This window comes from Daktulosphaira vitifoliae, unplaced genomic scaffold (assembly GCF_025091365.1).
Source record: "Daktulosphaira vitifoliae isolate Bord-2020 unplaced genomic scaffold, ASM2509136v1 Scaffold_1, whole genome shotgun sequence".
NCBI classification, from domain to species: Eukaryota; Metazoa; Arthropoda; class Insecta; order Hemiptera; family Phylloxeridae; genus Daktulosphaira; species Daktulosphaira vitifoliae.
The window spans coordinates 35436817-35450588 of NW_026099572.1; the positions used below are offsets into that span (position 1 = coordinate 35436817).

The window sequence follows — 13772 nt, forward strand, 5'->3', positions numbered from 1 at the left end:
ACTCGATAAAATTATATTATAAGGTCTTTGGATGAAAATCATTATGACTACCTAATAGGTAGTACCTATCTCTAGTACAACAAAATCTATAATAATAATTTTAAAGTATAAGTTATAATTCAAGTAGTAATAAAAAATTTCACCACATTTAAGTCAATATATAATTTCAAATTTCTTGATTTATCTAGAATTTGTGTTGTTTTTCTATTAATTATATAATTTTTTTATTGCTTTAAAATATAATAAAATATTAATTGTCTCTTCTATAATGGATAGTGATGTTATTAAAACTTTGGATCCTTTTTATGAAGCCGTTCAAAGTTTACGTAAGCGTAATTTTGAAAAATGCATTGAAAATTGCTCTAAAATGTTATCACTCAATCCTTATGATCAAGTAAGTTGTAATTTTTTGATTAGAAAGAGTAATGCACCTAAAACATTAAATAAATGAATAGTTTAAATACATTTTTTCTCACACAAATACAAATATTTAAAAATAAAATGTTGGTCAAAAACAACTACAAATTATACTATTTTGAAGTTTGCATATAACACATTTCAGCCATTATATGACTAAGTTCATTTTTAAAATTTGTCAATGTTTTTGCAGCTAAGGGATATACGTGGTCTTTAGAATTTAATGAACCAATCAATTTTTTGATGAAATTTAAATATTATTGAAAATTTTTTTTTGTTCAATTGTTTATTCATTATACCTTATAAAGGTTTTTAAAATTATATCTTCAAATGGTCATATACATAATAGATAAGCTTATTTATTAGATATTGATTTAATTATAAAAATGACTGGTCGTTACAACTTTTGAACCAGTATTTCAGAAATTATTAAAAATTCAAGTGATAAAAATAACTAAGTATAAAAATTTTAAAAAATTTCTAAGGTATATGTCCAAAAATTATTATCAACTAGTCATTGTCTAAATTAGATCATTATTTAATAAATAACCAGTGCCTGAGACTTTATGCATTTATAAATTTTATTTATATAGGCTACGTGGGCCCTAAAGATGAGAGCATTAACCGAACAAATGTATGTAGATGACATAGAAGCTGAAGAAGAAGGTATAGCTGATTCGTATTTTAACTCTGATGCTATTGCTGAAAATGCTAAACTTGGCACATCTCTGAAGACAGCATCAAACACTTACATTAATAGGTAAATACTATAATGCTTTTATTTTCAATTTTTAATGCATGTATAAGATTTTTAGTAATGAATAAAACTGGTTTTTATTGTTCTCATTGTTTATAATAATTGACTTGTTTCTTTTCTTACTGAACAACCTGTATATTTCATATTGTAGACCTCAAACAATCAGTGGTCGGCCATTAAGTGGTGTCATTCGCCCATCTACTTCAGCTGGTATGGGTAACAGTTTACAGAAAACATTAAAAACTCCACGTACTGTCAATAGTTCAAGACCATTAACTTCCCAATCTGCCAGAAATGTAAGATTTGGTACTGCTTCAATAGTGCCTCAAATAGATGGACCTTTCATCAATATATCTCGTTTAAATTTTTCAAAATACGCATCAGATAAGCAGTTATCAAAAATTCTCTTCAATTATATATATTACCAGCAAAATGATATAAGAAATGTAAGAATTCAATTATATATGCGTACAAAAATTCTTGTATGATACTATAATATATCGGTTGTATAATTCAGGCATTAGATTTTGCTGTAATAGCAACCAAGTGCTGTAATAATGAGGATCCTTGGTGGAAAGTTCAATTAGGTAAATGTTATATCATCCTTGGTTTACTTAGAGATAGTGAAATACAATTTCGTTCTGCATTACTACATGGTCCTAATATTGAAGTATTTTTACGTTTATCGCGATTATTCATACGACTAGATCAACCTTTAAACTCTTTGGATATTTGTCAGCAAGCATTATCATGGTTCCCTCAAGATGTTACTATATTGACAGAAATGGCTAGGTATAGCTAAAAAAAATATGCACTTGAAATTTGAATTTTTTCACTTGTTAATAATATAACTGTTTTCTAGATTTTTACTCTTTATACTGTACTTATTGATTGTACTTAGACAAAGTTTAACTAATCTAACTTTTATAAGTTGAATATAATTTCAGAACAAATTGAAATTATAATTTATCATAAGCCATTGAAAGCTAGAACAATTTTTTTCTGTGAAAAAACCTCTAAAGTCTCCTCTCAATATGCTTTTAAAATGGATTAATATCTGAAAACTTTACTAAAAATATTTAATTTTAATAATACCTTAATTTCATAACATATTTTTTTTATTTTAAGGAGCTATTTTTAAAAATTAGAAGTGTCTGACCATAAGTCATGCTTTAATTTAAATTAAAAATGTTGCCTTAAGTATACAAACAATAATGGCATCTACAATGTGTGAATTGTGAATTTATCAGTTGTAAATGGTTTATAGGCCCTCTCATGACTTGCATTTATTATTTTTTAAAGCCTTGCAAATAGTAGTATTTAGACTGAATTTTGGTTTTTTTTATTTAAAATATTTTGAATGTTGCACAGTATCATTTGAGCTATTATTAAATTTTATATTGAATATATTAAATAATTACTATTAAGTTATGTATTTTAACTTAAGTTTAGCTATAGTAAGACTGAGATGTATTAATTTTACTATAATGGTTTTTTATTTTCAGAATATTTGAAGGATTAAATAATATACCAATGTCAGTAAAGTACTATAAAAAAACACTAGAATGGGATGCTACAGATATGGAGGCTATTGCTTGTATAGGATTGAATCACTTTTATTCTGACCAACCAGAAGTTGCATTGAGATATTATAGGTATACATTAAGATGTTTAAATAAAAAACTATATTTTAGATTACTATTTTTTTTTAAATATTTTCACTGGTTGTTTGAAAAATCCCAGGACTAACAAATAAAAATATTTTTTTTTTTTGCAAAATTTGATTTTATTCATCGATATAGTTTTCTTCTAGAATGTACATTCATTCCAGTGTCATTCTAACATTTTTATGCATTTCAAATAGAACAATTTATCTTTGCCCTTAAAATACGTCTCAGTTTCAGTAATGACTTCTTCATTCGTGCTCTTTTTTTCCCTGGAGTCTTTTGAAGGTTGATACTAACTAAATATCATAAGGACAATATACTAACAACCTGTTAAAAACTTCATAAATTAGGCGTGAAACTATAATACAAACAAATTCTAAAATGGTGCTTCTTAATATATTTAGTAAAAATAATACTAATTAGTACATTAATAATAATAATTAGTACATTAAGCCAACTATATTTTTTAATGAATTGATTTCATTATAATATTAGATAAATTTTGGACTAATTTTAAAAGTTATAAAAAAAAAAGTATCTGTTTTTAAATAGAAAATTAGAAGTATAGAGTATAGAAAACTATTTCAATCAGTACCAATTTTAGAATTTTCAGCAACTTGGTAAGAATTATTTTTCTCCAAAAAAAGATTATTTGAATATTTTTTTCAAATCGACGAGCAAAGAAAAACAATTTTCACTTTTACTTGTTTTAAATACCATTGCTTAAAGCTTCAAGCCTTTTTTTTAATTTTTATGATAAACGTTAATATTATATTCAATTCAATTTTTAGTAGACCATTTTTATAGTGTTTATTATTAAATATTTCAGGAGATTGCTGCAAATGGGATTATATAATACTGAAATATTCAACAACTTAGGATTATGTTCTTTTTATGCCCAACAATTTGATGTAGTTGTGGTCTGCTTTGAAAATGCTCTACGACTTGCTTTAGATGATAATGCTGCAGATGTTTGGTATAATATTAGTCATGTGGCTATTGTAAGTATTTTATATTTATACTCACACAATTCATACATAACAGCCTCTCTATTGAATAATAAATGTTTAGATAGATTTAAAAACATTAAAGTTAAAGTAATTAGGTGTTAATTTTTTTATATATAAATAACATATTGAATCCTNTCTCTATTGAATAATTAATGTTTAGATAGATTTAATAACGTTAAAGTTAAAGTAATTAGGTGTTCATTTTTTTAAATATAAATAACATATTGAATCCTAATTTCAAAAAAAAAAAACTTCATTAAATGTGGGTAAATCCAAATTTATTTAACTACATCCTATACAAAATGTAGTGTTTGTTAAACATTTACATTAAGTGAAATATATGTTATTGATGTAAAAATTCACAAATTAATCAAATATATGTTTCATATACTTATAAATAAGTTATATAGTATTGTTAATTATAATGAATCAATGATTACTGTAGAAAGTGTCAAATTATAAATTTATTGTAAACAAAATAAAAAAAAAAATAATGACATTTAAAATTTTGAATTTATACAATATTGAACTTAAATTATTGCTTCAGGAGTGAATTATTTTATAAAATATTTAACTAATGTATTAATAAATAAAAAAATTTATGTTATGTAGGGATTTGGAGATTTAGATATAGCTGAAAATTGTTTGCATTTAGCATTATCTATAAATAGTTCCCATGCTGCAGTTCTCAACAACCTTGCTGTATTACAATGGTTCAAAAATGACATTTCTAAAGCTAAATCATTATTAAATTCAGCTATTGCTGCAGAAGATCATCTTTATGAACCTTTTTATAATAAAGCTATATTAGCTCAAGAGGTAATTCAGTTTTATACTTATATCTTTATAAATATACAAATAACGTATATGTTAAATGTTTATTAGATATTCTTGAGTTTTCATTGAATGAATTTCAAAAAAAGTCAATATAGTACTGTTACTTATATACTAGTATTATAGCAATGATAATTATTTTCAGGAAGGTGATCACCAATCTAGCTATGTGATGATAAAGAAATCTCTTGAAGTTTATCCAAATCATTATAACTCTAAAGACATTTTAAGTGAATTAAAAAAATATTTTTCTAGTCTATAAAAATAGTTTTTTTTAATATTGTACCAAAATAAATATTAAATTAAATTTATCTGGTCAAGTTTTTTATTGGTATATTTAACATAATTTATTTTATCATTTATGGTATACACATTCTATTAAATGCAATTATTCAAATAATAAATAAGTATATGTTACACTTACTGATTTAAAAAATTATTGATAAAAGTTAATTAATTGGAAGAATTAAAAAGTATCCTTATTGATAAAATCATAATATAAAAATGTATGTATTGAAGTTCTATTTTTGACACTGTTAAGATGAGAATCTCTATTTCAGAATAGATGTATTTTTAATATGAATAAAATTTCAAATTAAAATCCAATTCCTTTTTTGGCTGCAATAGGAAGAAACTCTCCTTGTAAATATGGATTAAATGCCTAAAAATAAATATTTATACAATATTTTGATAAAATTTAGTGTTAAAATAGTCAAATTGTTAAACATTTTTCAAATTATTTAATACTAAATTAGCTAAATTAATACTAAATCTACCTTTTTCACATGAAATTTTTTTGCTACTAAGTTTTTATGTTCATCCTCGACCTTAAAAAGAAAAACATTAAAATTATATTTTTGCATTTTTTTTATTATATTATTACTTGAAATTTTCTGACTAATTCATCTACATCAACATTATTCTTGTTGACAGAATTTGCTCGACCACAATCAAACATATGTTCAGAATCACACATACATTCTTGTGATTCTTGATATTCTCGACTAAATGCTGCTGTATTTTCAAAATCAATTATACAACCATCTTCCTCTGTAATATTTTATGAATAATTAAAATATAGCCTTTAAAATAACAAAATTATTTTNTTATGAATAATTAAAATATGGTCTTTAAAATAACAAAATTATTTTTATCTTCATTATTCTCATTCAAACACGTTTTTACAAATTTAAATGTGGAGGGGTAAACAATAATAAAAATTTTCAAAAAATTAACAAATACTTTTACATCTGCATATGGTCAGTAAAAAATACACTTGACCCTCTTTACCAACTCTAAATACTCTAATGTTCTCATATTAACATGAAACTCTTTAATTAAAATTAATTTCATTTTTTAATTACACTATTAAATATTTAAACGAAATAATCAATTAATGTAACATAGAAGTATGATTAGAAAGATTGTATTCATACCTGTATAACCAACAGGACATGGATTTGGTGGATTGCAGTAAGCAGGTAGTGTAGAATCTGTTTTTATTTCATTTTTATTTTTTAAAGGATTTTCTGGATTTAAAGTTTGAATTCCTTCTCCTGCGCCACCTATTTCTCAAATAACATGTTATTTTACATCATTACCTAAGACATCAATATGTATATTTTCAATAGAACTTACCGCTTACATAATGTGCACCCCATAAAGTACTGTGTTGTAAATATTCGTTATCCCGGATAGCCGGCATTATGTTAGTTTCCTCAATATCATCCTCATAATCCATAAAGTTTTCCGAATCTTGATATGAATTTTTCATTTGACCTAACTGTAGATACTTATTATTTATTTCTGACTTAGCTATATCTTTTTCAAGTTGGTTGATGACATTTTCTAAGAGTTTTGTTCGCATGTACTCAGAGCTCTACAAAATTATAAATAACTTACACATTTAATTTACAATGAATTTCATATTAAATGTTTTTATACATTTTTATATATTGTATAATTTACACAATGTTTTATATAACAATATCGGATTTAAATTTAACCAACGTGTGCGACGACACATAACATTTCTGTCAGGAAAATGCTATTGTCATGTGTCAAATATCATGTACCATTATATTTTTATAAGTTAAAAAGGTTTTTTATTTTTTGCTGGTCACTTAAAAAAAAAGTAGTACGTTAAATATGGAGCGACAAAATATTTCTTTTCCAATGAAAAATTGCTGAAAATACTAATACCGGTACTGTAGAGTATAGATTGTAAATATATTTATTTTGTCAAAATAAAAAGTAGATAATAATTGTTTAACTAATTCTAGAGTTGGAGTTCGTAACCAAAAAATGAAAAGGTTCTAACATAATCATTTTTATTTTTTTTTTCTCAATTATTACATTCAAAAATTAAATACGCATCTTTTTAGTCTTGAATGAATTCGTTACTCTTTTTAAATAGCGAGTTAACTTACATAAACAAATTTAAAGTTCTATATAACTATAAAATAATTTTATTTTTAAAAACGATTCATTGAAAAAACATCTGTTTCTTCGTTAAAACGTTTTCATTCTCAGGCGACAACTTATCGGTAAAGATAATATTTTTACTTAGTACTTTTTATTATACATTTCAATTAAAATCCGAATTGAACATACAGACTTAAAACAAAATAATATTTGTTAGACGGCTTCCTAACTATTTTTTTTGTTAAACGTTTAGTAAGTGAATTACTTATTTGATTTAGTTCAAAGTTTTATTGATAAAAGTAAAATTTTAATATTAAATATTGAGCTTTTTAACTTACTTTGATATTTTCGGAAAATTTGCCATACGCGATGACGCATATAGGAACCATTGCTAAAAAGAGAATGATACCGTGCATTGCCATAATGATGAAATTTTTCATATATCTGTAGATTAAAACAAAAAAATTTTATAATAAAATGCAGGAGAAGCAGAGTGCAAGTATACTAAAAAGTCCGATAAATGATCATGAGTTAACCCATATGGGTTGTTTTCTATAACTGTGTCATTTTGTCAAAATAACATTCGTGCAATTTTTAAAATATGTTTGTATTTTAATTAGGCGGTAATTACATATTTTTATATGATTATGAGTGTTTTACTTTTTCAACGTGTTGACCCGCTTTCAATTTTTGTTTTTAATTACCTTTTTAAGCGATATAACCCGCATAAATGACTGTGTCTACTGTGCTCCACAGGTAGACGACGACGACAGCAGTAGTAAAGCAGGCTACGTCGTCAGTGGGGGTCCAACTTGGAGCGGATCAATAAGAGTGGTGCTATGAGATGCGAATACCCGACAAATACTACCAAAACTTCCATGCGTTATATGGTTGCTCGGGGTAAGCGCGCGCATTACCTAGTGAAAAGCGCTAGTCCTCCTCATTCGCCTCTGTTTAAATGAATGATGTGAAATTATTGGAATGTCAATAAATATATTACCTATTATATATAATTGTATGCAATAAAACAATGCAAATTAGTCTTTTTTTTCTAAACGGTCGACAAAAGTGTGAGCCGCTCTTACCTGTCGTATGACAATCTTCAGGTAACTCACGTTATCTCTAATGCACATCAGTCTAACTAAGTTTCTACTTAATAAAATTTATAAAATTCATTGAATACGTAATTTGAATTGGGTATATCTAATTAACTATATATAATTCAGACATATCTAAGTAAACAAGTAAATTGTGTGCTTTTTTACAATTTTTAAAAACTTGAGTTTTCAAATTAATATTCATTAGGATCTTAGTAGTTAAAATCATTTTTTTAATTCTTAAAATTTTAGGTATAATAAGACCAGGGATTGGAATCATAGTTTTCCATAGGTACAGGTTCGAATAGTGGCTTAGCCAGAATTTCAAAATGGGGAGTATAATGAAAAAAATTACACAGTTTCATATTTTAAAATTTTATTTTTTTTATTCATTACTTTATTTTAGAAATTCCTCTTGGCGTCAATGGGAGGAGTAATGCTACCTAAGTCTCCCAGCTATGACACTTGGTTCGGATTCTGATGACATCTATCTAACAGATACTTAGTATTATTACTATAAAAAAAAAAATGCAATTCTGGTTTTCAGATAAATTTATTTTTACACAAGAATTCTAGCGCTACAAGTGGTAAATAACTTAGTTGTTATCATAATAAAAGCAATATTATCAAGTACTAAAACTTTTTCAAATAATAAATGGAAACTGATAAAAATCCTTAGCCGTCTTTAGGAAATCATACTTGCAATTGTATATATTATAATTTAGCAAAATTTAGGGTCAAATTGAATTTTCCTCTTAATATGTCCAAATATCACATATTATCTTGCCAGAATACCTCTATCTAAGCAAAAATACTTTAGATTTGTAATTAAAATCTATCTATAGAGCTTAGCTGTATTACATTAATTATTCTGATTGACTCGTGACATAAAAATAGATATTGCGTTATACATTATTTTATTAATATTGAATTTCATATTTTTTTTTATAAGATAATATGAAAGTAGTTGTGCAACGCGTTTTGAGAGCTAAAGTTACAGGTAGGTTATACTTTTAAAATAATTTGAAATATTCATACTCTTATGATTATTAAATAACAATTATAATATTTAATGCTGATAGTTATTACTCTGTATTTAATTCTATTTAATTTTTAGTTGATAGCCAAGAAGTAAATTCAATAAAAAATGGTTTATGCTTACTAGTTGGATTGCATAAATTTGACCAAAGAACTGATATTGATTATATGTTAGTGAGTTTGATAAATTTAATTTCCATTTTCAATTGTAAAATGTAAGAATTAAAATTTTTTGTGTTATTATTCGTATAAATTGTGTAAATAAAATTTATTTCATAGAATTGATGCTGTATTTATTTTAGGGTTCAAAAAATTTTAAAACTCCGGCTTTTTGATGATGAAGGTAAAAAATGGCATGCTAATGTTGTTGATATGGGATATGAGATCTTATCTATTAGTCAATTTACATTATGTTATAAGTTGAAAGGTAATAAACTGGACTTTCATCAGGCTATGCCAGGTGATAATGCTCGTCAAAATTACCAATATTTTTTAGATTCTTTGAAAAATTTTTATAGTGAAACCAAAATTAAAGGTAATATTAAATATTACAAATAATTACATATTTATAAACTATTTATTAATTCTTTAATGTATTAATAATATCAAAATTAACCAGAATATTGATCAGTTTTTATTGTTAAGTTTGATGTATAAAAATGATCTTTGATGTTCAAATAATATTTCATACTATTTTTATTTTCTATTTAAATGTGTGTAATGAATTTCAGATGGAGTTTTTGGAGGTAAAATGGAAGTTGAAATTCTAAATGATGGACCAGTAACAGTACAATTAGAATCAGGAGAAAAAAATTCTTCTGACATTTATAATGAAAAATTGGATGTTAAATTGAATTAAAACTCTTTATCTTTATTAATGTTACTTCACTTGGCTGTATTTATGTTTATTGAAATTTATGTTAAATAAAAGCTTAAATTTTGTACTTAAATATTTTTGACATTAACATTAAAATAAATGAGAAAAGAGTGTTTCTGGAAATCTCTACCACAAAATTTACAGTAACTATTAAAAACAATAAAAAAACTTTTACATCTTAATAAATGCTTAAAAATTCTAATAGCTCACCAATTAGATTGATCATTTTAATAAATAAAAAGTTATTTAATGTTTCTATTTTTAATTTATTACATTTATTAATATTTGTATTAGCATTTATCAATGTTGAGTTAATATAAACTAATTTTACAGTAAACAAGTCCGATATTTTTTTAATTTTAACCAACACTTACCAAAAGAGTAGTAATTATTAAATAAAAATGACTTTTTTTTTTAAATAAAACCTATTTTTTAATTTTAAGATAAATTTTATTTTATACAAATAGTAGACAGTATTCACTGATTTTCAAATTTTTAACAATATTCAATATGTTTTGTTGTCTATTAAGTGTTTCTAAATAACTCTACTTATGTTATATTATTAATCTTTAAATTAGTTTTTAGATGTAATTTTCTTTAAATCATATTAAGCAAAATTATATACTGAAAGAGAAAATTACCAGCTGACCTTAATTTTAATAAGTATTAAGGTGATAATTAAAAGATGATTTTATACAAATATCTAAGTATAAATTACTAGAAAAAAACAAACGGACATTTAATTTTTAAGAGCACTGTTAATATTTTTATTTGAATAATGCCTATAAACTTTCTAATAAAAGGAAATAGCTACAATATCTAATGAACGAAAAACTGTGATTTTGTTAATTTAAAAAAATTGGTTTTTATTCGATTATTCTTCAAATAATTCCATTAAAACACATTATATAAAAATTTGTATTTGAATGTAGACTAAAATCTCCCATTATTCAAAATTATTATTTACATTTAAGGGATAATTAGTCAATTTAATTATCTGAAGGAAGTTTTAAAACAAATAACCCTTGAGTATGGAAAATATTATGGTTTTAAAACAACTTTTACATGCAGAATAAATAAAACTAATTAAAAAGAGTACTTGTGTGTCCGTAATAATAACTTTTCTAATTATTAACATTGATAGTTAATGTTTATTGAGTTATTTAACGTTATTAACTCAATTTACCTAAGAAATTCACTCAATATTACGTCATTTTTATTGGTTAACAGAAATTTAATACAGTTAAAAAAATAGCTATTAAGGTATAAATATTTTGTATATTTTTTCTGTTTGCTGAATTAGTTAAATTTGATGTATTCATTGGAGAAAATGTGCCTTGGAGCGCAAATGCAGTAGTACCGCAATATCTTTTGTATATTTTCATATTAGGTTTTCTTGGTTCTGACCCATCTAGAAAACTTCTAAAAGCTGATGTAGTTATCCATATAAATCCATGTGTATCGAATGCCAAGCTAGTAATCCATTCTAGCCTTATATCTTGTGTGTATAGCTCTGTAACTTCAAAGTTGTGTCTAAGTGTATTCCAAACTATTATTTTTTTTGGCATTGCTAAAAACAAATTTCCGGCTGTATCAAATGTCATAGCCGTTGACTTATCTGGTTTAAATCCTTGATTATTAACATGATGGCTAACATCAATTAGTAATGATGCATCAAATACACTCATTGGTATTGTGTAAAGTTTGTCCAGTTGTACCGTTGTAAAATATAATAAGCTATCGATAGCTGAGACCACCATTTGAGCCTCATCGTAACCTTTCTTTCCATACAGAATTTGACAACTAAACTTTTGGTAGATTCCTGTTTGAAAGTTGTACGCAATAAAACCTGGGTCAGGTCCTAAATCGGTGATTATGGCCATCATAGTTTTTAAGTCAATTGTGAGGCCACTGAGTACACTTTGAATTGTGAACATGGACTTTGGCAAAATTGCTGACCGAACAATTTTATTTGATCTAAGATCAATTACCACTAATTTAGGATCACACGTGTAGTTGGCTTGGTACATGTCGTTCACTTTTCCGACGTCTAATGCCCATAGTTGTCCTAGATGATCCACTTCGATATCTTTGATATTCTGTAAACCGAAGCAGTTTCCTACGGTTTGAAAACCTAATGACGGATATGGTTCGACTACGTCCACCTTAGAACTCTGACATAACGTTGCTGGTACACCAGGTCTGAATCTCGGAACAGCAAAATACAGCGTGTTGTTCCATATCCTTAGCCGATGTACAATATTATTTTCGGGTATATACGGTTCTAAGTTAGTTAGCTCTCTACCATTTGTCGATAGTTTAATTTTATCCCAGTGGTATACCATTCTGAGTTCACTTAAACAGCCATTTAAACATAATAAACACGCAATCACTTTGGCGAGAAGACTAAATGACATATCGAACAACTTAAAATCGACATACAAACTGAACGACAACGCAGACAAATACTACACAAATATGACATACCAATTATTACCAGTTAAAAAACATGGTTGTGACCTCTGTTCAAAAACAATCGTTTTCAATATAGTGTTATGCTATGAGAACTATTTTTAAAATATTTATTTTCGCATAAGTTTTGTTATTTTCTCATTAAAATTCAGTTTCTCGTAATCACCTTAGATAATCGAGATGTATTCAATGCTACGTTTGTACACTTAAAACAAAAGGATATAACCATTATGCATTTACACAGTAATAACGAGACCATTCATCAATCATTACTGAGAGAATATAGTCAGCAGCTTGAAAATGATTTAATAAAAGAATATTTTTGAACTAGATTTAAATAATATTGTACGCTAGAACTGGAGCAATCATCAACAAACTAAAACAAGTTAATGACAAGAAAAATACCGGAACCTATTATTATTTACTTATTTTTTAAAGATAAAGGTTTTTAAAGATTATTAGGTTTTTATTCGCATAATGACTAACATCGTATCAACAAGATGATAGTGCAATAACTAGTTTTAGTTAAACTAGATATTTTGTTTTAATTTTTAATTTTGTTATTCTGAATAGTTTTTAACCCTATGAGTAGTTTATTCAAATACAATAAACTAGAGGACGGTTAATCTATCAATTCATATCAGGTCTAAGGTATTTTTTGTTAGTGTAATCTAGGGGTGTTCTCTAAATTTTACCTTTGATCGAATATTAATAAGAAAAATATTTACTAACCCTTCCCAGAGAAAAAATATACATTAATTTTGTAATTATTTTCGTTTTAAGGACGATCTTTCTTCTTATAAACGTAGTGAAAATTTATTACACGTATATCCCCCAAGACAAAATCCTGAGAACGTTTTTGAGCAATAATTTAATTAATCATTTTGGATTGAAACCTTTTATGGAAAAATAATATTATAAGTACGAAAAAACAGAACAATTACAGTATCTTAAGATAAATTTTTTTAGAACCCGAACCTATAAAGAACTATAGCCCTAGTCCCTGACATTAAGGAACTCTTTCAACTTTTAACATACATATTATGGAGTTTTAAGTAGATTAAAATAATATACTATTAAAAATAAATAAGATTAATATATATAAATATTTTCACATTTTAATTTTTGTTTGACTTAATAAAATAATATGTAAATGCAATAATGAAAAAATTAAATTTG

The 13772-nt window shown here is 25.4% G+C and overlaps 4 protein-coding genes across 13 annotated transcripts; 2 read left to right on the forward strand and 2 right to left on the reverse strand.

Annotated features, from left to right (window-relative positions):
* Nucleotides 1–80: 80 nt before the first annotated feature.
* LOC126893865 (tetratricopeptide repeat protein 8-like) lies at nt 81–4996 on the forward strand. The gene is made up of 8 exons (XM_050664391.1): nt 81–394; nt 1011–1177; nt 1326–1620; nt 1692–1966; nt 2680–2829; nt 3671–3842; nt 4464–4670; nt 4831–4996. The coding sequence occupies exons 1-8, from the start codon at nt 269–271 to the stop codon at nt 4945–4947; spliced, it is 1509 nt and encodes a 502-aa protein (XP_050520348.1). The 5' UTR covers nt 81–268; the 3' UTR covers nt 4948–4996.
* LOC126893869 (neuroendocrine protein 7B2-like) lies at nt 4668–7924 on the reverse strand. Of its 5 annotated transcripts, XR_007701278.1 has the most exons (8): nt 7814–7924; nt 7448–7553; nt 6324–6564; nt 6122–6250; nt 5569–5735; nt 5462–5512; nt 5110–5346; nt 4668–4900 (listed from the first exon to the last, which is right to left on the reverse strand). XR_007701278.1 is itself a non-coding variant. In XM_050664395.1 (7 exons), the coding sequence occupies exons 2-7, from the start codon at nt 7547–7549 to the stop codon at nt 5281–5283; spliced, it is 756 nt and encodes a 251-aa protein (XP_050520352.1). In that variant the 5' UTR covers nt 7550–7553; nt 7770–7876; the 3' UTR covers nt 5100–5280. The 5 variants fall into 5 exon arrangements, 4 of the variants coding, with proteins under 4 accessions (XP_050520352.1, XP_050520353.1, XP_050520355.1 ...); XM_050664395.1 differs by lacking the exon at nt 4668–4900 and having other exon boundaries at nt 5100–5346; nt 7770–7876; XM_050664396.1 differs by lacking the exon at nt 4668–4900 and having other exon boundaries at nt 5100–5346; nt 7741–7867.
* Nucleotides 7925–8069: 145 nt separating this feature from the next.
* Nucleotides 8070–10258, forward strand: LOC126893873 (D-aminoacyl-tRNA deacylase-like). Of its 6 annotated transcripts, none has more exons than XM_050664408.1 (6): nt 8070–8215; nt 8459–8793; nt 9159–9206; nt 9324–9459; nt 9547–9779; nt 9976–10194. In XM_050664408.1, exons 3-6 carry the CDS (start codon nt 9164–9166, stop codon nt 10101–10103), a joined length of 540 nt encoding a protein of 179 aa, XP_050520365.1. In that variant the 5' UTR covers nt 8070–8215; nt 8459–8793; nt 9159–9163; the 3' UTR covers nt 10104–10194. The 6 variants fall into 6 exon arrangements, with proteins under 6 accessions (XP_050520365.1, XP_050520366.1, XP_050520367.1 ...); XM_050664409.1 differs by having other exon boundaries at nt 8613–8793; XM_050664410.1 differs by lacking the exon at nt 8459–8793.
* Nucleotides 10259–11320: 1062 nt separating this feature from the next.
* LOC126893867 (major royal jelly protein 1-like) lies at nt 11321–12631 on the reverse strand. Its single transcript, XM_050664393.1, has one exon. The coding sequence runs from the start codon at nt 12536–12538 to the stop codon at nt 11345–11347; it is 1194 nt and encodes a 397-aa protein (XP_050520350.1). The 5' UTR covers nt 12539–12631; the 3' UTR covers nt 11321–11344.
* Between the last annotated feature and the right edge of the window lie 1141 nt (nt 12632–13772).